This window comes from Calonectris borealis, chromosome 6, assembly GCF_964195595.1.
Source record: "Calonectris borealis chromosome 6, bCalBor7.hap1.2, whole genome shotgun sequence".
In the NCBI taxonomy this organism is placed as follows: domain Eukaryota; kingdom Metazoa; phylum Chordata; class Aves; order Procellariiformes; family Procellariidae; genus Calonectris; species Calonectris borealis.
The window spans coordinates 31,476,888-31,501,238 of record NC_134317.1 but is presented as its reverse complement, the minus strand read 5'-3'; the positions used below and the strand labels follow the sequence as shown (position 1 = coordinate 31,501,238).

At 39.3% G+C, this 24,351-nt stretch overlaps 1 protein-coding gene and 1 long non-coding RNA gene across 2 annotated transcripts; one reads left to right on the top strand and one right to left on the bottom strand.

Moving 5' to 3' along the window:
* Window positions 1-321: 321 nt before the first annotated feature.
* LOC142083933 (uncharacterized) lies at window positions 322-15,349 on the bottom strand. Its single transcript, XR_012674187.1, has 3 exons — window positions 15,339-15,349; window positions 3,827-3,914; window positions 322-387 (listed from the first exon to the last, which is right to left on the bottom strand). It is a non-coding gene; the product is annotated as an uncharacterized LOC142083933 (long non-coding RNA).
* A 1,463-nt stretch (window positions 15,350-16,812) lies between these two features.
* On the top strand, window positions 16,813-23,466 carry C6H2orf69 (chromosome 6 C2orf69 homolog). The gene is made up of 2 exons (XM_075153585.1): window positions 16,813-17,163; window positions 18,616-23,466. Exons 1-2 carry the CDS (start codon window positions 16,849-16,851, stop codon window positions 19,453-19,455), a joined length of 1,155 nt encoding a protein of 384 aa, XP_075009686.1. The 5' UTR covers window positions 16,813-16,848; the 3' UTR covers window positions 19,456-23,466.
* Window positions 23,467-24,351: the final 885 nt, after the last annotated feature.

Sequence of the window (24,351 nt, the reverse complement as noted above, 5' to 3'; positions counted from 1 at the left end):
TAATGCACACGATGCACAATGCTTACAGTCCTCTGGAGTGATTCCAACTAGTGCCACCACAACAGTCTTCTTTCCATGGTCATGGGCCAATTGTTTAAAGCAAGCCTCTGCTGACAGAGTACAGACATACAAGAAGCATTCTCAAGAATATAGTATTAAATATATTCAGTCTTCATGCAAAGTCAGTGTATTGTCGTCTTATCTTTAAAGCTTTCCACACCACAAGTTAGTTCAATTTTCACATTGTGAGGAAAAGCGATCATCCACAGATCCTTCAAACCACCTGCACTGTTGCCTTGGTAGCACTTCCTATTTCTCTTTGTGTAGCCAAGTCTTGAGGCCCCGTAGTCACACTGCACCTCATTACATATGAGCTGGCTCCAATACCTATAATCATTAGAAAAACAGATTTTTCAGAACAAAAATCCTCCCTTTTCCTTCCACATGTTTTTTCATATTTAAAAAAAAAAATTAAGATCAGGTTCTAGGTTTTCCAAACCTATCCTGCTGGCATCCCATCTGACTCAGGTAAGAGTTCCTGGACTGATAATGCCTCCACTTGTCCCATTAAGTATTTATTTTAAGTTCAGTTTATCTTCGTTTCTCGAAGTTCATTCTCTCCAAGTGACTTCTTAATCACAAATATCCAATATGTACACATTTAATTTCTTTTTATTTTGTTTGATATTTCTTCTGTTACTTTATTTCAGTGTGCTAAAAATAAAAGTCTTTTGCCTGTACAGAGAAAGGCATTTACTGAAAACAGACAACATGGTCATCCCCTTTTATCCACCCATATCAGCTTCATTATCCATACTATAAAGTAAGACCTAAATAACAATTCATTTTCCAAAGATGTGCCTCTTGGTCTTCCTGTTGAGTGTTCTGCATGAAAGCTAGAAAAAATTGAGCTGATTTCATAAATACTAAACTTTTCCTCTACTCAAAAATGGAGCATAAGATATACATACCCAAATTCCTTTCAGAGGTGAGTAATAATTGGTATATATTTTTCTCCAGTCAAGATCGACAATAAATTGATGTGTCATTGTGTTTTAGAATCTCAAACATGTATTCCATTTTGATCAATCTCCAAAACTTTAAAATACAATTAATGAGCACTTATCTCTCCAAGACACCAATGTTTGTTGCTCAAGAAAGATCTTAATGTTTAGTCTGCTGGACTCCACTTCACACTGCAGAAAAAAGCAACTATTTCTATGGCTTTAGCACAACAGCACATTTAACAAATCTTTCCTAGCTGCAGATAAAATGAAAACATCTTGCTTGTAACACTCCTTTTAGCCAACACTTTAACAAGAGTCTCTAGATTATAATCAAACTTCTAACTGAAAGAATTAATTCTAACTCCTTTTTATATGAAAAGGGGGACAAGTGAACCAAATCTAAATCTTCTGCCATTCACTGCCGGCTATATCAGATTCATATTCTCAGTTAAACGTATGACAAAATAACTAAAAATAATTTCAACTGTTTACAATACCAATCTAAACCAAAATGCTAGTAAGTTAGAAGACCAGATTTTAAAATGAGAAACAAGTGTAAGTGGATTTATATAAACCCAAAAATAGCACACTGAAGTTTTACTTTATTCAGTGGTACAATTTGTAAATACTTGGAATCTCAGGTAACAACATTCCTGGTTTACTTCCCACAATTCTGTTGATAAAGGCCTGGGGCTCTGCATGGCACACAATCCTTCTCAGGTTTAGCTGATATTTCTTTTACTCTGAGTCATGATTTGATCAGAGTCCTTGCTGGATGTTCTCTGAGCACTCCCTGGCACTTAACTCATAATAGGCCCAATTCTATTCTTGTTTCTATAAATGAGATCTGACCAAGCTCCACAACAAGTAATAGAATTTTCTTTGTCACCTTTCTTATCTTAACATACAAAGAATTTTTGTTTATAGTTCTTTGTAAAGAATAAATGTCTTTACATGAGTTTACTCATGCTAAAGTTCAGCACTTCCCATACCTTACAAAATGGAAGAAGGAGTGATTCTGGTGATCCATCAGAGAATGATGAATCACAATAATAGCTTTCAACAACTGATCAGCAATTCAAAGCCTGAATGACCGATATAGGTTTTTCAAGTTTTAAAGCTTATCACTAGAAAAGTGCCTAGAAATGCCAAGCGGACAGTACTATTGTGACAGACAGACTGAAACTCAATCCATGCTCCAAAGAGCTGACAAACCACTCATCATTTGTCTGTTCAGAAATAGGAACACAGCAAGAAGTTATAGTGCAGATCACAGTAATGAAGACAGGACTCCATAATTCTGATCTCTGCTCTAATGCTCAGCCTGCTCAATCATACTGAATCCCGTAAAGAAACCTAAAAACTGTTTGCGAACAATCTGCAGATAAATCAACTACTTTTAGTTAAGCATTCAATACAAAAGTCTCTCCTAGTATTTTTCTTATGGATAAAGGAATCATATAAAGCTTCAAGTTTCCCTGGCAATTCTGCCATTTAAAAACAAGCAAAAAATGGGACAAAACCCCCACCAATGCAAACCATACAGCTGGTGATCCTGATAGTTAAAGACCTACAGTTAACTGATAGTGATGTAAACTCCTTATGCCAGATTGTTTAAGCACAGAAGAAAGCACAAATGCACATAATTAAGATCTGATGTTTGCTTTTTCCTCCGAACACAAATGCAGTATTTGTGTTTGAGCACTGGCAGTAACAACTGTGAACTATGCTATTAATGTCTGATTTAAAAATGCTTGTGGCAGGATCCTGTCTGGAAAAGCAAAAATAAAAATGTATTCAGACAAAACAACAGCGAAAAGTACATTAAGAAAATTAAAAGCAGTGATTACAGAAGAAAACCATGTATTCTTATCTCAGAAAGTTACTCACATATAACTTTTCTTAAAATGGATCCAAACACTGCCATTCTCAATAAAATCTAAATTTCTGAGAGGATATATTTTTAAAGTATATGCAAACCCTTGTTTTATTTAAAGGAAGAAAGATAGCTTGGTACCATATTTGCTTATTTTCCCTGAACGTTTTTCAGGTTAAGTAAAATGGTACAAAACGGGCTTGAGGAGTCTGGCTGCATTAATGGCTTCATTTATTAACTTGCATTTAAGAATTTACATCTTTAAAAATAGATCATAGAATTGGGGCTTCTCCATTTCAGTAGGGGATGCAATGAAAATTGCTGACAGTTTAGAGGAGCAGATCACACCAAACAGACATCAGGCATCCATTTGCTAGACAGTCTCCTAAATTGATCTCTGGCTCTAAATCAACATCTGGAGGTGCATCCTTTCACTGACTATCCATGGAATTTGGCTGCCTATTATAAGTGGCTAAAGTAGGACAATATGAATTTGTTTCCTTGCCTGTTGAGACATTCTGTAGTGTTTGCTAATGCTATGTAAAACCAGTCCTACCAATTAGTCTTTTTTTGTGAGATATGCACATGGAAACATTCTGGTGATTAACGCTCCGAATTTTTAAGGACATACAAGACTGAACACAGCCAAACCAGAGGCTTTAGGAAACCCATGATCCAGGTAGGCAGAAAATATCCATCCTGTCGTCTTCTTGCTGTGTGGGGGTTTCTGGCAGCCACTTCTGACAAAGCACCCTATCAAAATTTGTCTATTCATATTGCTATCAGTCACATTGCTTCCACTGTTAAATTTAACAAAAACAAAACTTCACAAGATGGCACCAAATTCCTCTTGAAAAGAAACTGCTCTGTTGGATCTGTAATCAATTAAAGGTTTGTGTGTCCCCCCCCCCCCTCAAAAAACCACAAATGGGCAAGACTATACCAGTTAGATACACTTGTGAATGTCACCAGCTGTTCTGAAGAGGGACTTTCATTCCAAATGCAGCTGAGTGAAGTCTGGATATGGACCCCTAACAGAACAAAACAGCATCCTGAATGTCATTACAAGCCCTTAGATCAATGAGTAAGAGGATTAGGAAAGTTTTGTATCACAGGTAGATTTAACTTCAGGTCAATATGGCAATATGTTTCTTTGTCTCAGGTTTCACATGTGTTTGCTTGAGATGAATTAGAGAATCACGGAATGGCTGATTGGGAGGGGCCTCCGGAAACATCTAGACCAACCCACTTGCTTAGAGCAGGGTCAGCTTGGGCAGGTTGCTCAGGACCGTGTCTAGTTGGACTTCTGAGTATCTCCAAGTATGGAGACTCCACAACCTCTCTAGGCAACCTGTTCCAGTGTTCCATCACGCTCACAGGAAAGAATTTTTTCCTTGTATTTAAACATAGCGTCCTGTACTTCAGTCTGTGCCCATTGCCTCTTGTCCTGTCACTGGACACCACTGAGAAGAGTCTGGCTTCGTCATCTTCAGTCACTTCATCAGGTGTTTAGACACATTGATAACATTCCCCTGAGCTTTCTTTTTTCTAGGCTAAACAGTCCCAGCTCTCTCAACCTCTCCTTGTATGACAAATGTTCCTGTCTCTTGATCACATTGCCAGCTTTTCATTGGACTTACTCCAGTATGTCCACGTCCCATGTATCGGAAAGCACAGAACTGGACGCAGCACTGCGCATGTGGCCGAGTAGAGGGGAAAGGACCACCTCTCTCAACCTGCTGTCAACAATTTTCCTAGCACAGCCGAAGGTGTCATGGCCTTTGCCATGAGAGTGCACTGCTGGCTCATGGTCAGCTTGGTGTCCACCAGGACCCACAGTGCCTTTTTTGCAAAGCGGCTTTCCAGCTGGCCAGCCTCCTCTTCCACGGGTGCAAGACTCTGCATACCCCTTTTTTGAAGTAAAATAAAACAGTGGTTTCAATGGAGTTGCATCCGGAGAATTTTCTTTCTTCCCTGCCCCTTTCCTTTCACCTCTTCCCTCCCTCTCCCCCACCATGTATTTGTTTTCAAAACCCTAAAATTCAAAGCAAAGCTTGGGAGACAAACCAAAAGCTACTAGGTTTCACAGAATTTTAGCTTTAAGTCCTAGAGACTGTCGTGAGTGTTTTCAAGCTCACAGCAGATGCACAGACCTCTTTCCCAAAAGCCATTCTAGAAACCAGAATTGTGGAAAGTTTTCCTCACATTAACTTTCAGTGTCATCATACAAGTTTGCATTTGATAAAGTGGCCTGAGTTTCTATTCCATGCTTACATTTGCTCACAAGTTGCATGTATCCTGAACAATCATAAGACCAATGAAATCAGGTTCTCAGTAGTGGCAGTGTCAGAATCCCTGATGCTCTGGAAATTCAGATTTCACAGTACTCTTTAATGTCATTTTACTATAGTGCTAGGTTCCAATTAAAATTCAAAATCTGATTAGTTTGGACATTTTTATGCACTTCCTTGATGATCAAAGAGTATTCCAAATGAGAGCTTTAAAGTATTCAGGCATTTTTTCATTTATATTATTTACTAAAATTCAGCAATAATGACTAAAGGTTTCTTATCAATAGTCCACCCAAAAGTGATACAACATTGTAAGAGGTCAAAAGTCAAAAAGTAGAGGTCACCTTTCTTTTTAATGGATTGTGGAAAATTCAGAGAGAGGAAGACACTGACTGAAAATCCTGTATCTGCTGATAAATAATATTAGATAAAATACAGGCAAATATAACAGCTATCACATAAAACAGAATCATCCTATGGAATCCACTGCAGTATTAAACTTTACTGATAGAACTTCACTCACAGTAAAGCTGTAACTCAAGTTTATAATAGGACCTTCTAAAAGGACTATTCTGTCATCTTTGCTCACTGTTTACTTTCATTTATAACATTTTGGAATCCTAAACACGAAACCTATTTTATGAACTTTCATCAACTGATAAAGTGATACAGCCCGACTTCTTATTGTCCTTCTGTGAATACAGCCTGTATGAATTTGCTTGTCATTGCCTTAGTTACTCAATTTCATGAAAAGTTTACTTGTGTTTGTTATGGAATGAAAGAAAATTATCTTCCTTCAGGTTCCTTTGCAAACACTAGATCTGAAGTATTAAAACACATCAGTTTAACAGACATTCATTGAATACTTAATATCTGGAAATGAGGAACACTCCTGTTTTTACTTGTTCGTCCTTTATCTAAAGCTCTAATGACAGTTAATTAAATCTGTTCTGGACAAAAGTTTGCTTATGGTTACACTTTAATATAAAGAACCTTCAGTATGATTTCTAAGTGGTGTACCTTGTAGCATAGATTTTTACTCTGGGAGAAAGCATATCTGTATTTTCCATAAAGTATTCACGATGAAATTATAAGTTAGCAGATTCGCATAGAAATTTAAAATAAAAACAAAACCAACAGCGATGGATTAGCCAAAAATTCTCTGCGTATTTGTACATGACCATGGGGAAAATAACTTAAATGCTTAGAGAAGCTTCTCTCTCAATGTTTTCTCTCAGGAGGTACTGGCTGAGAAAATAATGATAAATGCCAGTCTTGAACAAGAATTTTCAATTCTAAGCAGATTTGCTCGTAAAGCGGAGAGTGACGCCTGCCTGCTCTCATATGAAACATATGGAAGATTCTGTTCCTTTTCCATAATGGCTCAACAGCTATTAAATAAGCTATTTCTCATAACTCAGACCATGTACTCACCTCACCTTCCTCCTAGAAACCAAGACTTTTAAAGTCCCTCTCCTGTACTTTTTAATGGCTGTCAGCATAATCTGTTTAGATTTTACTACAAAGTCAAACTGTTTTATTTAATTATGAAGACCAATGGACCTCATCACTTGCTCTCACTGTATGAATAACAATCTTAAAAAAGGAATTAGAAGTCTTTCAGCAATCATGCTCAGAAGCTTCACTGGACTCAGTGGGAGTTACTCCATAGACTAATTGACTCCACATTAGGCTGAGAGCACACATTGCTGACTACACTGAATTTGTACACTTTATTCACGGAATAAAGTGTTGCAGTTCCTACCTCTTAGACCTTATCATTGGGAAGACAGAACTGCTACATCAGGTCAAACTGCCAGCAAATTGAAATCCTTCCTTAAAAAACAATTTCTTTTGTTGAATAAGACTTCATTTGCCAGCCTGCCCAAGAAACACACTAGTTCCTACAACAAAGTCAGATGCTCAGCTACATCAGAAGAAAGAGGGGAAAAGGAAAACCAAAGAAAAATGGGTCAAAGAAAGGGGAAGGAAGAAAAAGGATAAAAGACATAATTCAATTTCTTTATTTTACAGAAAAGAACTTTCAGATTTAACTGTATAAGCCTAATTAAGCAAAAATATATCAGACCAGTAAAATGTCAAAATCTCAATGCCAAAATGGTACATCATTCCACTAATGCTTCAACACTGCTTCAGTAACCAAGTCTAAGTTTTAGCAGACACCAGAGTGTCTTACCTCAGAGTTTTCTTGACTGAGGACTAAAGACTCTCCACAGACAAAGATGCTAGAAATAATATTTGACTTTTGCTAATGAGATTTTAACTCATTTGAAACTACTGCTTTGCAAAATGGTGCTCTTAGCTTTGGATATTTGGGTAATGAGTTCAGTGACTTTTTGTTTGAAGGAAAGGTCTAGTTGCTCCACAAAAGAGGAATTATAATTCCAACATAGGAGTGAGATAATGCAGAGTTTGTGAAGTACTAGGAAACGGGAAAAAAGCATTTTAAGTCAAGACAATGGATTCCACATGAATCCACATTTGGATGACACATCAATAACTTGATTTTTTTTCCTCCAACCTGATCTCAGATAAACCTCAGAAGAGGTTTTAAAGAGATTTACAAGGTCTTACAACTTTAGAAATGTGCTTATTTTAAGAAAGCGTGTAATAAGCTAAGAAATTCACTCAAAAAATTTTGCAGGGAAATAAAACCTTTTCAGAACACAATTAACATTTTATGCTGCTGGTTTTGGTATTGAACAAAACTCAGTAACAGTTTATTTTATTCGGGCACTGAATCTTAGAATGTTAATATTTGATGGTTCTTGATATTCACATATTGCTTTATTATCAATATCCCATGTTTGTGCATGTCAAATATAAAAACAATGCCTTTTAAAGGAAATTTTTATTTGTCTATCAAACAGAAGAATTTAAAAAGCAACTTTGAGTTGGTATAATAAAAAAACCACTTAGGTGAGCTGCAAATCTCAAGTACTTCAACAAGAAGAAATTAATAGTAAGGGCAAAAGTTTTATACTGCCTCCATAATAAAAGCATTCTCCACAAGGAGAAACCTTAATTCCACTGATTGGCTTTGTGCCATTTTAATATTTGACCTGACTAATTAAAAAATCATATGCATCTGAGAACAGTTATGTCCTCACTGTCCTATTTTAATGTAGGAAAAAAGTTCTGGCTCTTTTTGAATAGAAGAGCTGTTTTGGTGTTGACAAGTAAAGACTGTGGTACAATATCAGTCTATTGAATATTTAAATAAATAATGCCTATATAACATTAAAACTATTTTTTAAAAATTTCTAGCTTTATGAAAGTATCACTCTCAGACAATCCTACTAAGACGCAGGCATTCTTATACTTACAGTTATTTCCATTATCTAAGTAAAATTCTTGGTAGATTAATATCGATTAAGCATTGACCGATATAGCAGTGTCTTTTTAGTAGATGACTGTCTTTTCATCTCACTGGTAGTATTCAAACTCTACATATGAATTAGATAGCTACCTTCTGTGGGTAGATGTGCAAATCTCACCATTCATGCAAACATCTTCCATCAAGTTTAATGTTATCATTAAGTAGTATCCACTTTGATTAAAAGCCATGTGTTTAACACTTCTTACAAAATTATCACAGGGGCGACTCCTAACTCCCAATTTATTCAGTAAATCTCCAGTCGGGTCTTCAAATCTATGGACAATGTCAAAGGCATCCAAGAAAGATAAGAAAAAAGTAAACCTATCGTCAGTAAGTCTGAATTGACTACTGGTACTTGCAATAGCAAATCTCTGCAAATGGAAAAAGCAAAAACCAGTGGCAGATACATCAGACAAGTGGGAAATAAGCCCCATCTTTCTTCTAGTCAGACATAAGTTTCTTTTGGGACAAGGGTTAAAAAAGATTTAAGAACATAAAAAAAAAAAAAGAGATCTTCTTACCTAACATATCAACAGGAGTTGCTTTGATTTAAACAGACTGTTATAGGAATAATCTGGAGATGTATTTAGCATTGCTACTTGACTACATTTCTGCCCTAGGGGAAGATAAAACTTCAAGATTTCAAGTATGCAGTAAATACTTCGAGAACCTCAATTCTCCATATCATACAAGCATATATATAACTTCCTGCCTGCACTTATTTGGAGACAAGTCCTTTGATAAAGCTGAACAGAAGCATGCGCTTAAATACTTCAAATGATAATGATTTAAGTTATGAGAGATACCTTTATTTACAGTATCTATCTTACATGTGCTGAAATCTTCCAAGTCTATTTGCCAATAAAAGGGATATTCCTCATCCAAGTTATGCACTGACTGCAACAGGATTATTTGCATTAAGAGGAATGAAGAATTGCCTTTAGAGGCCTGATACTGTACATTCACAAGTGTTGCCTGTTGCATACTTTCCGTTGTCATTAACTATTGGAGAATATTACTGGAAGCTGAAGACTCTGTGTCCACTGGAAGTCACACAGCTGAATCTGTCCCTCATTTCATATAACCGTATTCCACTTGAATACCACCTTTTTAGATCAGCATCCCATAAACAAATGAACTAGCACAGAGTCCTGAGCTTTTGCAGTGCTCCACCTAAGCAAATATTGTTCTCTGACAAATAACTAATTTCAAGTTGAGGACCTATTTCCTTCCTATTTGTGTAATGTACCATGCAAGCAGTGTCTCGAACCACTTTTGGAAAGAAAAACTAGAGCAGAGGATGTGGTATAAATTCCTGAAATTCATGGTGCAAAGATAGTGTCTCAGGCCAAATTCTGACCTCATTTTTGTGCATGCAGCAATCAAAGTTAATAAATGGGATGGCAGAAGTTAATCTCATGTTCAATACATTGCAGTACCCATTACAGTACAAAGCCAGAATATTCTAAGAAGAAGAATGAGAGAGAAAGGAAATTGAGGTAGAAGCATCCATAAGCAAAAACTTCACAATTTCACTGCCAGACAAACCTCAGACTGCAGAAATGGTTAGGAGGCTGAGCTTTGGTCCATTTTTTTAAGCAAGAAAATCCCCTTCTATTCGACTTCCTGGGCCACTGTGTGTTCTTTTAAATCCCAAATAGATTTCGCAATTTCTATTGATTTATACCAGACAGCACAGAGCTTCCTTAAGCCACAAGTTTTTCTTGTATACTTAAGCTACAAAGCACAGAAATTTTGCTTGTCATTTAACTATGTGTTCCATGAACAGCAGAACTATCAAAGCTTTTTACGGACTCTTGTCCTTTGTTCTTAACTTTTCTATTAAAGTAATTCCAGCCCTTCCTATCCACCATGTCTTCTGTGAGCTGGACCAGGACAGAGACAGCACATACTAGCTCCAGTATGCAGAGCCAACACATACTGAATTTTCAGCCTATTGCTTTCAAACACGCTGTACAAAGGCTGAATTCTCCCCAACTTCCCTTCAGTAGGGGCATTCGTTTGAGTCATCCTCATCTATTCATTCAGCGGTTTTCTCAATACTCCCAGATTATTTGCTCTGCAACTCCTACTCTTCATTTAAAGTGGCCAAAAGGGATATTGGAAAGGACTGACAGGTAAATAGACTGCATGATTAAACAAAACCAATTTCCACAAAAAAACAGCACAAGAGAAAAAGGTGTTTTAAACAGTAGCAGTAGTTCTTAATTCTTTATACATCCTAATTTTTTCAGCAATAAAAAAAACAGAAATGAGATCACATATCCTGTTATTTTAGTAGCTTCTCCACACAGCTGACAGAAAAAGAACATAGATTTATTTTTCATGCTGAAAAGCTTTTATTCTCACTTTCATACAACTCAGTAAATTGCTGAGAGAGTAATTTATTCTACCCTATGCTCTCCTGAATATCCATACACACACAAAAGATGGATGCTGGCAGGCAGAGCTGTCAGTAGGAATTTCAGCAGAAGTAAATTGTTTAGTACTTATAATGGAGCATAATAGCTGTAATTTCATTTGAACTGTTGCCACTAATAAGCTAATAAAACTACGAGTCAAGACCTAGCCATTCATCACTGTGTAGCCGCTGGGAATTTCTCTGCGCACACTTCACCACAGAGACAGGTAACTCAGTTCTTTAAGTGTTAGTATACCTGAAAGAATGATGAGCCAGGCCTGGCACATTCTCTCAATAGTGAAAGACACAGCTGCATATCAACTGCAAAGGAGTTTCCTACCAGTATTTAACAGGTGTTTTCACAGCTATTCCAATCCTCTGCCAAAATGCAAACTAGCAATTTGAATGCATATGCAGCTGAAAAATGTTTAAAAGGAAATTCAAATATAAAATATAATATACAGATATGCAAATATGTACATATGCACATTGCACATTAGTTGGGCGGGAAGCATGTTTTCCTGAAGATCTCTGAAGTACCATGAAATATTACAGTTGCTACATATGAACAGATAGAAATTCATATAAATTAGATACTTGGCTAAAGATATTATTGTCACATCACCAGACAGTTGTTCTTCACCTAGAATTTTGGTGAAGTACCTATCAAAATGCTTTCATTTAAATGGTATGATTAAAACAAAGTACAACATATTTCCTTGGTCTGAGAAAATACATACAACCAGAATTATATTACATTCTGTGCTGTTCGCATATGCTCTGAATGAAAGCACAGAATTAGTATATGAGCTATATAAAGGCAATGAAAAATAGCCGATTCCAGAAAAAGTGCTTTGATTGTAATAAAGATTACTTTTGCAGTGATACCCTTTCTACTTAGAAACTGCAGATATATTTGCCTCTGATAGATGAAACTAATTAACCACTCCACAGGCAGCCACAAAGGTCTGTATGGGAGCTCAGAGAGACTGGAATGGTAAATAAGCCATTAGTTCTCTCCAGAGAATTAATTTTGATATGCATGTCTTTTATCACTGCTAATCAACCATGATACACACTCTTTCTGCCAAACCCCAAGATATACGGGTAGACTGCTGCAGAGTAATGAAGAAACACTATGCACTTTACCTCCTTGTCCAACCTATAGTACGCAGCAAAAGTGAACTGCACAGTGCAGGCATGTAGGACACGCTAGCAACTGAGTGGTTGGCTCATGACTGATTCACTATATGAAAACAGTGAGGGCTGCTGTAGGGAAAGATGACCAGATGTGGAAGAAGAGAATGTAAAAAGAAAAGGTCTTTCCTTCTGCAATGGTAGAGAGCATAGCAAGCAAAAACTTGCAAAGAATAAGAAAATAGAAGAATGGAGGAATGAGGCATCACAGAGAACAGGACAAATGGGAAGGGGGACAAATGTGAAGGCTGACAAAGGCCCTCACAATGTAACATTTCATGCCTACATCAGGTGATATTTGTAAGGATTGATTCACTCAAGTTTATTGAATCTGCTTACATATTGCAACAGCCACATGACAAAGGTAGAAGCAAACTCAGAGCAATCACTCTACCATTAAAATTTATAGTATGCTTTGGAAGATTTCTTGTATCTTCTTGAAAGTAGGAATAGGTTGGTGCTTTCTATTTTAAGTGGGAACAACATGTTATGTATACCATTATTTCCTATAACCAAAAGGGAGCCCACTTCATTATTTTGGTAATTGTGCGTATCTGAATTCTGGCTAAGATATGGACTAATTTTCATGCTCTCCCATGTAGCATTTGGGATGGAGATGAAAGCCTGTATACCGCCTTATATATTAGCTTTAATTATCTGTTAACAGTTGCATCATGAACACTCTGTATAAGGATTTGTGGGCAGAAGTACCAGTATCACCTTTGGTTACTATAAATAACTGCCACTAGAATGTTAATAATGTCTGTAAACCCTTCTAGACAAGCTAATCCCTCATCTGGAGAAACCAGAGCAGGGCATAGAGGCAGTAAGAGCATAAAAGCACAGATTTTTTCACACTACTGATAGTAGTTATTCACATTTCTCAAAAATAATTACTAAAATGGAAACTTTCATTCTCCTAGCCACTTCTCTTAGATGGATCCTTACCACTTCATCAGGTATCATTAATCATAACAGAGGTCTGCCTGTGTAAGCAAGCCTAAGCAATCAAGGTCCAGGTAGCTAGATTTTCAGAGCACAGGCATTATATTTTTTCTATAATTTTGTGGGCAATTCTTTTAAAATATCTGCTTCATATGAGAAAAGCAGACCACTTGCATTTTTTCTTACACTTATACATTTAGCAGGTCTTACCTAGTATTTCCTTAGCACAGTACCTAATAGGGAACAGAAGTTACAAGGTTTCATTAGCCCTTCTAATTAAAAGTTTTAGTGTCAGCATGGACCAGAACTGCTCAAAATTGGCTTAAGAAAATCTGCCTGCATGAACTGAAATAAACAGTTGTATGCAGGGAGCTAAAGATTTTTTCCTTAATTTTGCCTCATTAGCAGGGTCACTGTGAAAGTTTCCACTAAGATTTTAGCCTTAGGGCATGCTCACAGAGAAAAATCTAGAAAGCATTTTACAACATTACCCCAAAACCTCAAACCAGCAGGAGAACGAGGATTTGCTTGGGGAGATTCCAAAGTGAACACCTGAATACTTCTAGCCGGCCCCAGGCACAGTAAGTTGCACTCCCAATAAATGCAGGTGCCTCACAAGACTTTTGGGAACCTTGACCCTAACTTTTTTCCTAAATGAATCTTCTTTCCATACAGAGCCCCACTAACTCCAGTGCAGCCCCACCTTCCTGCAGGCAATGCCACACCACAACCTGTGCAGAAGCAAGGGTGAAATAGAGTCCCACACTTTCAAATATTTACTTGATGTCTTTATTATTTAACTTTACTACTGCTCCTCCAGATAGTCAAGCTAAGTATCTTTCTGAGTATGTGACAGGCAGATTTGGACCTTCATAGTTTGATTTCTGATACATACAGGTGGCATGTTAAATAGCTCAATTAAATCTTTTCAGAAAATCAAACTAGTGGTTTACATGCCTAACTTTAGGAGCTAATTCAGGCATCTATTTTTACCTTTTTTCAAACATAGCCTGAAATGTCATCAAAAAGTGGTGTAAGTTCTAAAACCAGACTTATTCTGTGGCTATTTGGAGTCTGTTATTCTGGTGGCTGTGTGAACAGATTAAACATTGAGACCTCCTAGATGATGTATGCTACAGGAAAATGATAAATATGCAATATAAGTGATAAATATACAGGACACAACTTGCAATGTGCCCTTGTGGCAAAGAAGGCCAACAGCATCCTGGGCTGCGTTAGAAAACGCTTCACCAGCAGGTCAAGGGAGGCAGTGCTCCCCCTCTACTCAGATGTGGCATCACCAGTGCTGCAGTGCTGTGTCCAGTTCTGCACTTTCCACTACAAGAGAGAAAAGCTGCCAACATGATTAAGAGACAGGAGCATCTGTTATACAAGGAGAGGTTGAAAGCTGGGACTGTTTAGCCTAGAGAAGAGAAAGCTCAGGGGGATGTTATCAATGTGTGTACTACCTGGTGAGGTAAGTAAAGACAGAGCCAGACTCTTCTCAGTGGTGTCCAGTGACAGGACATGAAGCAATGGGCACAAGTTGAAATACAGGAAAGTGTTTAACCATCAACAAAACACCTTTCTTCCTGTGAAGGTGATTGAACACTGGAACAGGATATTCAAAAGCCCAGCTAAACATTGTCCTGAGCAACCGGCTCTAGCTGACCCTGTTTTGAGCAGGTGGGTTGGTCTAGACCATCTCCAGCCTCAGCCACTCCATGGTTCTAAATTGCTCAGAGCTTTAAACTCCTGGGAGCATAGATAGTCAAAGACAAGATAGTCTTTGGAACTGACCACTAGCTCTAGTGTAAAGGTATTAGAAATACTGCCTATATTAATCAGCTGCTAAACAAAATAAAACATTGCTGAAATGCACCTCTAGTATCAGGCTCCCATGAAAAACATGAAAGCGATTATAATCAGATGGCTGTTCTGATACAGATTTTTCAAACCACACTGCACAGCACCATCTTCTGGTGAGCAAAAATTGGATTTTTTTTCTTTCAGGCTTTGAGAAAAAAGCTCTAACCATATCAAAGATAATTTTCATACAAGATATAGCAATGTTAAGTTTAAAAATAAGCAATTTAAAATAAACAAGATCTATAAAACACGTAAGTCTCAAAAAAATTTATTAAGCCCCGTTATCCCTAGAAACACACAAAGTGAAAAAATATCCTTTAAAATGTCTTACCCTCTTCATTAAGACCAGACATCAACCTTGTTCTGATTTCCGCAAGTAGAGGAAAACACGTATTGCTCTCATAACAAACAATGAAATCTCAAAGTATAGAATCATAGAATCGTTTAGGTTGGAAAAGACCTTTAAGATCACCAAGTCCAACCGTTAACCTAACACTACCAAGTCCACCACTAAATCATGTCCCTAAGCACCACATCAACATGTCTTTTAAATACCTCCAGGGATGGTGACTCAATCACGTCCCTGGGCAGCCTGTTCCAACACCTGACAACCCTTTTGGTGAAGAAATTTTTCCTAATGTCCAACCTAAACCTCCCTTAGTGCAACTTGAGGCCATTTCCTCTCATCCTATCACTTGTTACTTGGGAGAAGAAACCAACACCCACCTTGCTACAGCCTCCTGCCAGGTAGTAGTAGAGAGCGATAAGGTCTCCCCTCAGCCTCCTCTTCTCCAGGCTAAACAACCCCAGTTCCCTCAGCCGCTCCTCATAAGACTTGCGCTCCAGACCCTTCACCAGCTTCGTCGCTCTTCTCTGGACATGCTGTTTCCTTGCTTTGCTTGCCATGCAAAATGCAGTTTCTCACAATGGTACACATGAAAGATTTTCCTCCAATGTAGTAGCACTAGTATAACCAAAGTAAAGTAAGCATATCTAAGCTGCTTTTTTTAAAAATACAACCAACACCTTTAGAAAATAACTGGATCCACATACCTCTATGTTTTGACATTAACTGCTCTATATGGAGCTTAAGATCCCCACTGCTGTAACTGTGCTACAGCAACACACTCTGGGGTTTTAGTGCACTGCAGGAGGCCTTCTACAGTCACACTGTCAAATTCAGAAGTACCTACTGGCCTACCTTTCCTCAGGATTTATCAGCCCAGCACTATTTTCAAGCTAAGGCAGCACAGGCAGAACACCAGCTGGGCAGCGCCAGCCCAATTTGTTTTAGCAAGGGCAGGGTGAGGCCGAGGGGCCGGCAGCTGCGCAGGCTCACCTGGAGCACCACACGGCCTGAGGAGAGAAGAGCCTGGTGGCACCCGGGAATAAGGCAGCACCGGAGCCCAGCTGACGGAGCGCTGGTACCCAAAACCGCGGTGAGAGAAGGCGTCAAGAGGCTTCGAGAAGCGCCTCGAGGGCCCAGCCCCCCCAGGGGCCGAGGGGCACCTTGAGGAAGGGCGCTGCTACCCGCGCGACGGCCGCTTAACGGCTCCCTGTTTCCCGCCACGCTCATTTTAAAGGCTTCGGTGACGTCATGGCTGAAGCGGGCAGCCGTTAGACGCGCGTTGCCCCGCCCCCGGCGCTCGGCCGCGGCCTCGCGGCGCGCACGTGCGACGCCCCCTGCCGGGTCTCTGGAGGGGGCCGCGGGCGGCTCCGGTAGGCGGAGGCTGGGGGGGGCGGGGCGGGGGCGGCGCGCAGGCGCAGGCGCGGTGCGTGGCCGGGCCGCGGGCGGGTGGCCGGGCGGGAGGCGGCCGCTGGGGCGCGGGGCAGGAGCTCCCATGAGCAGGCGCTGCCCGCCGGCCGCCGCCTCGCTGCTGCGGGGTCTCGTCGGCCCCGCTGCCCTCTGCCTGGGCAGGAGCATGAGCCTCTGCGGGGCGCCGGCCGCCTGCGCCGCGGGGCCTGCGGGCGGCGGCGGCAGCAGCGGCGCGAGCTTCTCCTCAGCGCGGCTGAGCCCGCCGTGGCTGCGGCTGCCTGAGGTGTCGGGCGCGGAGCCGCACCGGGCCAACGAGCTGCTGCTGCTGCTGCCGCCGCCGGCCCCGCGCGGCCCGGCCCTGCCGCAGCATCACGTTGTCTACTTCCCGGGGGACGTGCAGGTACGGCGGGGCGGGCTGCGGGCGGCCGAGGGCGATAAGCAATGGCGGGTGGGAGCGGCCCGGGCGGCCGAGGGGGCCGGGAGGGCGGGAGCGGGGAAGCGGCGCTGGAGGGAGCCGCTGACCGCGCGGGCCCTCCGGGGCAGAGGGCTGGGGAGCGGGTGGCGGCCGCAGCTCCCGCGGCGGAAACGGCAGTGCCGGGCTGCGGAGATCCCGCCGCGGCGAGTCAGAGCTCTTCGCCCGGGGGAGCATCTCTTACGCGCTCTCCGCCCGTTACCGTCGGGTAAACGTAGCGGGAATGGGCCGTTCTGGGAACCTGAGATGGAGCAGCAGTGGAGGGAGAGTCTTCTATAGTACTGCCGGAGATGGACGTTTCTGGCGGTGACGGCAATATCTGAAATGGCACCAAAGAGTCTCAGTGGAGGAAAGACGATGAAATCCTAAGATGGCAAGTTTTCCTCGGCAGGCTTAGCACCGCGTCTCTGTGCAGGTGTACAGACACCCCAGACACCGTCCTGCAGGTGTTTCGCAGGTGCTGACGCTTTCTCAGCGTGTCCTGAAGAAGGCATATGTTGTCTCCGAGTTGACAAGGAATTGAAGAGAGAGACTCTGAAGTGCTGTCCCTGAGCATGTGGTCGACCTCTGTAACATCACAGGCTCTGGTACTCTGGATAGTCAGCTAATCTCAAAAGTCATTACTTCTCAAAAGCAGGGGTAGTGTTTTTTTTTTCTGGGAAAAGGCTTTCCTTTTCTGTAAGGTAAAGATGCAGAACTTTGTGGATTTTCATTTTGGGGATTGGAATGGCCTAAGAAAATATTTTTGATTACCATTTCTGGGTATGGCTTTATTATTCCGTAATAAAATAAACTAATTAGTATTCTCTGCCATTATGAATTCAGAGGTGAGGATCATTCATGACTTGGGGGTTAATTTTTTTCCATCTATGCCCCATATGGATGTGAACAAGGGGAATGAAGACTCCTTACAGCTGAATGAGAGGGGTTTTTTTTTCTCTGTATAAAAAATAGAAAACTTATTACGAAGTTTTAAGTCTGTTGTTTGTCTGTAATAAGATAATCAGTATTTCTGCAGATGGAGGTAATACAGTGAAATTATGTATTCTGTGTCATGCTAAATTGAATAATACTTTAAACTTCTCTTGGAGTGAAGTCAACAAAAATTATGAATACTTCCATGTGCTTATTTTTATTGTATTAATTCTGGGGGTATTAAAAATGTGTGGTAAAAATATTAAAGTAGAATAAGTAAATCTAAATATGCCAGTTTCTTTAATGTGTGTCTTGTTCTGGAAGCCTAGCAAGTGAGCGCCTCATTAATGCATGTTTCTCTGTTAGTTATGGTCCTGTCCTGTGACTATAAGTACTCTAGACAGAGCTGAAGTATTTTCACAATGTAGTAATGCGTCTTTTCTATTTTTTTTTTTAATTTTTCAGAACTATCATGACATCATGTCTTGCCACCCAGAAAACTTTCAGTGGGAGCACTGGAGTTTTGAAAATGTTGCTACCATACTTGCTCGCCGGTTCCCTAATAGCTTTATTTGGGTTGTAAAGTGTTCTCGAATGCACCTGCACAAATTCAGTTGTTATGACAACTTTGTGGCGAGCAACATGTTTGGAGCACCAGAGCACAGCACTGACTTTGGAGCTTTCAAGCATCTCCATGCATTGCTAGTTAATGCATTCAGACTCTCTCAGAATATTCTGCTGTCCCAGAAAAGTGTGCATGGTGTCAGCAAGGATGCAAAAATAGCTGCTTGTAAATCACAGCCGCAGTCTGTTCCTACAACGAATGGCTGCTCATCCACAGAAAGAGAGAGAGATTGTGAATGCTCTAATAATTCTGCTATGAACTTCATTATACCGTCTGCTGTAGGTGCAGTGTCGTTTACTTTGATTGGCTTCAGTAAAGGTTGTGTGGTTTTGAACCAGCTGCTTTATGAGCTGAAGGAAGCTAAAAAAGACAAGAATACAGATGCCTTCTTAAAAAACATAAAAGCAATTTACTGGTTGGATGGTGGTCACTCAGGAGGAAGCAATACTTGGGTTACTTACCCTGAAGTGCTGAAAGAACTTGCACAGACAGGAATTGAAGTTCATGCTCATGTTACACCATACCAAGTGTTTGACACAATGAGGTCATGGATTGGGAGAGAGCATGAGAAATTTGTACAGATACTTGAAGAATTTGGTGTGGAAATAAATGATCAACTACATTTTGCTGATGACGTTCCCTCCTTAGAGAACCATTTCAGAGTTCATGAAGTATTTTGAGACTGTGTGTATCTGAATAGTATATTCATTGTAAAGGCACTTTTGACACTGTAAATGTTGTCATCTAGATTTACAACTTTGAGCAGATGCTTTCTGAAGAGAATACAAAATCAGTCCTGCGTTGCTGATAGATACTATATATAAATTTCAGTAGCTTAAAAAGGAGGATTGGGACCTCATACCTACAACAGATGTTATCATTTGATTCCTGAAAAAAAGTGTTATGAAGAACTATCCCATATATGTTTTTTTGTTAAATGTGAATGTTTCTTCTCAACCTGTTGGCAAAATTTTTAGTCCTGGATGCCTAACGTCATATATTGCCTCTAATGGGAGTTTAAAGTACTCAAGACTCTCAAATGTCTGGATACTTCAGTTTAGTAGCTTTCAGGGCTAAAAACGTTGGTCTTTGTCAATGACAGACGTAACGTTAGTTTTTTGGCTTGAGGAAAATGATGATTGCTAGGACAATCTTAGTTATGTATTTTGGTGAAAATTGTTTTAATTAGTTAATTAAATCTTCCAGTTTTGTAACATTTCTCCTAATTGAAACAAAGTCACAAATATTTACCATTGGAATAATAGTGCCAATCCATTTTTCTTCCTTGTGTGCGCCTTGCCTTTTCTGTCACTGTAAAGTTTCATCAATTCATTGTGTAGTATCTGCTAGTAAGTAGCCAATTTCACCTGGGGGCTGGAAAATTTTGACATAGCTATGTTAAGTGACCAAGAATGTCAATCAGGCTGTAGCTTATTGCTGTTTCAACATACCTTGCTATTGCTTTGACTAACTTCTATAAGGACCAGCAGTAATATCTGTATTTTCAAGTCAAGAGGTGTCTTTATCCTTGCCTTGGACTGGTGACGTTTTTCTTGATAATTGCTGCATTGATGTTGATCTAAATCGAGCCATAAGTACATAATGTATTACAAGTTGCATAAAAATTTTTAGACTGTTGACTGTAGCTGTTCCAAAATGCTTCAGTTTTTAGAACTGTTATCTCCTTTAAATGTATTGCAGTAGTTGCTTCTTGAGTCACCCAAAAATCTATTTTCAGAGCCAATTTTTTGCACAGAAAAAAAAAACTCTAATTAAATACAGAGCCGGACAAATCAGATACAAAAGGTGTAATCTAATTCAGGCCCCAAACCTGAATGTTCTTCAGAAAGAATTACTGAAAGGTGGACAAATGAGGGTATTAGTGGAACTTTTCTACTGTTGTAAGTAACTTTTTCCATTTGTCTACAAATAAATCTTAGAATCACTCTTAAAGACAACTGCAGCTATTAACAATGAACCAGTAGCCTAAAATGGTTTTGGATTTCCTGGAAGTATAGGAATACAGAAGCAAGTTAACACAACGTTGTGAAAATTACACAAACAAATGTGGCTCAGTTCTGAAAAAAGGCATTTTATTCAACTTTGTTCCTATGTTTGATGGCTTAGCAACATCTTCCCCCTGCTTCTTGCTTCCTTACACTGTGGAAGAAAAGTCCTGGGTCATCTTTCTTCTATTGGCATCACTAAAACTTACAAGAGTAAGTTTTGCCAACTCACTGGAGATGCCAACTCACTGGAGATGGCATTTTCACAACTCTTGCAAAGGTTGTGCACGTGTTAGTGATCACTGAAGAATGAGAAAAGTGCGTTGAACTCTTCAGAAAATTTTCTTAATACTCAAAATATTAAGGGTAGTAGGATTATGCATACAGTGTGCATCTTACAATGTGAACGTGAACTCTATTGCTAATAATAATTAGACTAGTTCCAAGGAAGGCTATTTCCCTTTTTTGGTGCTTTTGATAACACTTGCACCATACACGAGGGCTTTTTCTATAAAAGAAATATGGGTCACCTAACAAAATGGTTTTAATAGAAAGCCTACAAATTGCTTGAAATATCTTTGATTATCCACTTATAAAATCAAAAAAAAAAAGGCAACAAAAAACCCAAAACACTCCACTGATCTTCCTCCCTCTCATTTCAGTTTCACTGAAGTTTAACTTGAGTAGGCTAAAACTTGCCCTATCCAATAACAGTGCAGGTCACAGACCAATTTCTAAACAATTCTGTGCCAGCCAAAACAGCAGGAGTAGGTTGTTGCAAGCTTTTGAAAACAGTAAAATATTGACATTATCTTCAGAAGTTTCTGGATGGCTGTCCTATGAAAATAATATTAACCTGTTTTAAGGAGGCTGCTTACAATAACTGTTAAATAAAATAGGCTTAAGTGTTGCTGTATTAATTTGAAGAGTAAGCATTTTGTTGTAAAACTAATCTTGTTCTGAGACTTTATATTGTGGAGGGAAAACTGGTTGTTTTTCATTCTCTAAACAGTTGTAGTACTCTGTTGGAATGTGCCTCTGTCATTCGCTACAATGCATGCTAAAAATAAATTTTGCAAACAGTGTAGAAAATAAACTATTTCTAATGGGTGAAACCACTTTGATGTGAATGTAAAACCATTAAACAAGGAATGTGCAGTTAAGTTTTGTGGATTAAGCTTTATCAGGTGTTTGTGGAGACCCAGTTTAAAAAAATCAGATTTATTTGATAGCTTTTCTTCAAGGCAGGCTTTGTATTTGTGTAGCCAGCATCTGTAATTCTAAAACAGCTTACTGGCATCTCACATGGGAAGGCTGGCATGAAGTACCTAAGGGTGTGAACATTTCTGTTAGGATGAAATGGGTCATAGTTTGTATATGCCTGGTTTTCGATGTTAACTGTAAAGGCAGTTTTTAATAAGCTTAGATGTAAATGCCTAAAGTTAAGTCATTCTCATGCTTACTTAAAGTTATTTGGTTCAAGACATTTCTGGAATGGAGTGAGCAACATTACACAGTCCTTAGTACAACTTAGTATGTAATAGCTGGTATCCTTTATATTACATGCTTGTTTCTTGTACAATAGACAAGACATTCTTCAGATTTTGAGAAATGCTAAAATGCTTTAAGCTGTGCCTGTTAAATTCCTTTAGAACAGGGCTTGATTCTGTGAAGTTGTCCAGATTCTATATGACTTAAATGATTTTATCTTGTGTGCATCTTAAATACTAGAAACTTTGGTAACTTTCTTCCTATCTAGGACTAATTTAATCACATCTCTGTAAATGCTACTGCATAAATCAGTATCAGCTCCTAATTTTGAAAGGTGATTAAGGGTCCAAGTCTTGACATGTTGCTGAAAGGAGCAATCTTTTCTGTCCACCCATTGATAACGTCCTGCTGCCTCCCTTATGCTAGCACAAACACTTTATGCTGAGCTGTTCTGTCTTACTAAATTAACATTATTGCTGATAGAGATAACTAACAGGAGTGCTATGTATTTAAATAGTCATAGAAATTATTTTAAATAAGACTGCAAAGTCAGTTCAGGAGTTAGGATGTTACAACTGTGGATATTCACAGATAAAAGTGATTGTGCGTGATCATGCGCTCAAGTTTTCCCAACAGGTTCTTTTTGAGCTATGTGCAGAAAGAAAACGTCACCTGTTTTTCCTCCCTCTTATGGCAATTTTTACAATGCTGTCTTTCCTAAGCTAACAGTTAGTTCACCATCTTTGCAGATAAACAATATTTGTTGTTTGAAAGTTGAAGCACTGAGGTGAAAGTATACCCATCCCTTTACCTTGAATGCTTTTTTTAAATTACATGGGGTCTTATTAGTTAATATAAGAGAGAAAGTAAAGAACAGTAAAAAAATTTGTAATGTGTGTGCTCTGTTGTGAGAAACATTTTTAGGTACATCGCTGCCTAGCAGAATGCACAAACATGAGTTGTGTGTCCGGCGTCCCTGTGCAATACAAAAGAAAAGGCGGATGTCTCAGACTGCAATCCACAAGAGACAGCCTCTTCCAATCACCTTTGGAGTTACTTCTTCAAAATCTTTTTAATCTTACATTGAAATCTCATTTCATTTTTTTTATGGATGGTAGATTAAAGAAAAAAAAAAGTTTACTTCTAATGCTCATAACCTGATGAAAATTAAAATATTGCTGATGGAGACCCTAAGACTAAGGCTGGCTTTCTGTTGGTCTTATTGATCTCTTAACTCTGTTCAGATGCAAGGTGACTCTTTTTAACTTGAATTAAATAAATGAAGTTATTAAGCAAGTGATTGTAGAACACCTATGTGGCAGAGACAGGCACCGCTTCTCCCAATGCCAGACATACTATTCCTGATTAAATTCATTCTATCAGTATTAACAGCGTAATTCACTCCTGCTGACAAAAAACACTTGCACAGGATTAGCTGTTCCACGTCACTGATACAGGCATTCATTTTGCATATAGTGTAGTGTGGGTTATAAAGTAGTGATGGCTTTGTCATCGTTTCCTGTCATTAGGGCTTCGTTACATGTTTCCAAGTGTCGGCCCAAAAAGTGCCAAATTCTACTTAAGCAAATGACCAGAAAAGCATCTGGTAGAACAAAAGGGAAAGATATATTCTTACCTGTTTTTTCTTCATGTGTTTAAACATCTCACGTACTTGAAAAGGAGCAGAATGCCATTACTTCAAGGTTCAGAATAAATTTTCCTTCTTTTAGTAAGCTTTCAGAGAGCACTTTCAGTCACGATTGTTACTTTCCTTTGTTAAACTTGGCACTTCAGAGCTGAGTTCTTTCTTTTTTTGCAAGACACAAAAAACAGACAAGAGACATACCAGTGCTGAAGTGCAAAACAAGGCTGTTCACATCTCCTGCACCAGCGTTTACCCTCTGAGCAATACTCCTAAGCCTGGCTGTCAGATAAAGCTATTGCATCACTTACAGGCTATCTGCATAGCTCTTCTTTCTCATTCCCCATCATGAGAAATACATTGCTTTTGTGTGATGAAAGTTTTAAGCAATTCATGTACTGCTTGAGAGCTGAAGTATAAATGTTTTTACAGCAAAA

Excerpts from the sequence above, each read along its gene's own strand:
- C6H2orf69 (XM_075153585.1), top strand. The coding sequence starts at position 16,849 with ATGAGCAGGCGCTGCCCGCCGGCCGCCGCCTCGCTGCTGCGGGGTCTC. Across the intron at positions 17,164-18,615 it reads ACTTCCCGGGGGACGTGCAG|AACTATCATGACATCATGTC; the intron begins GTACGGCGGGGC and ends TTAATTTTTCAG.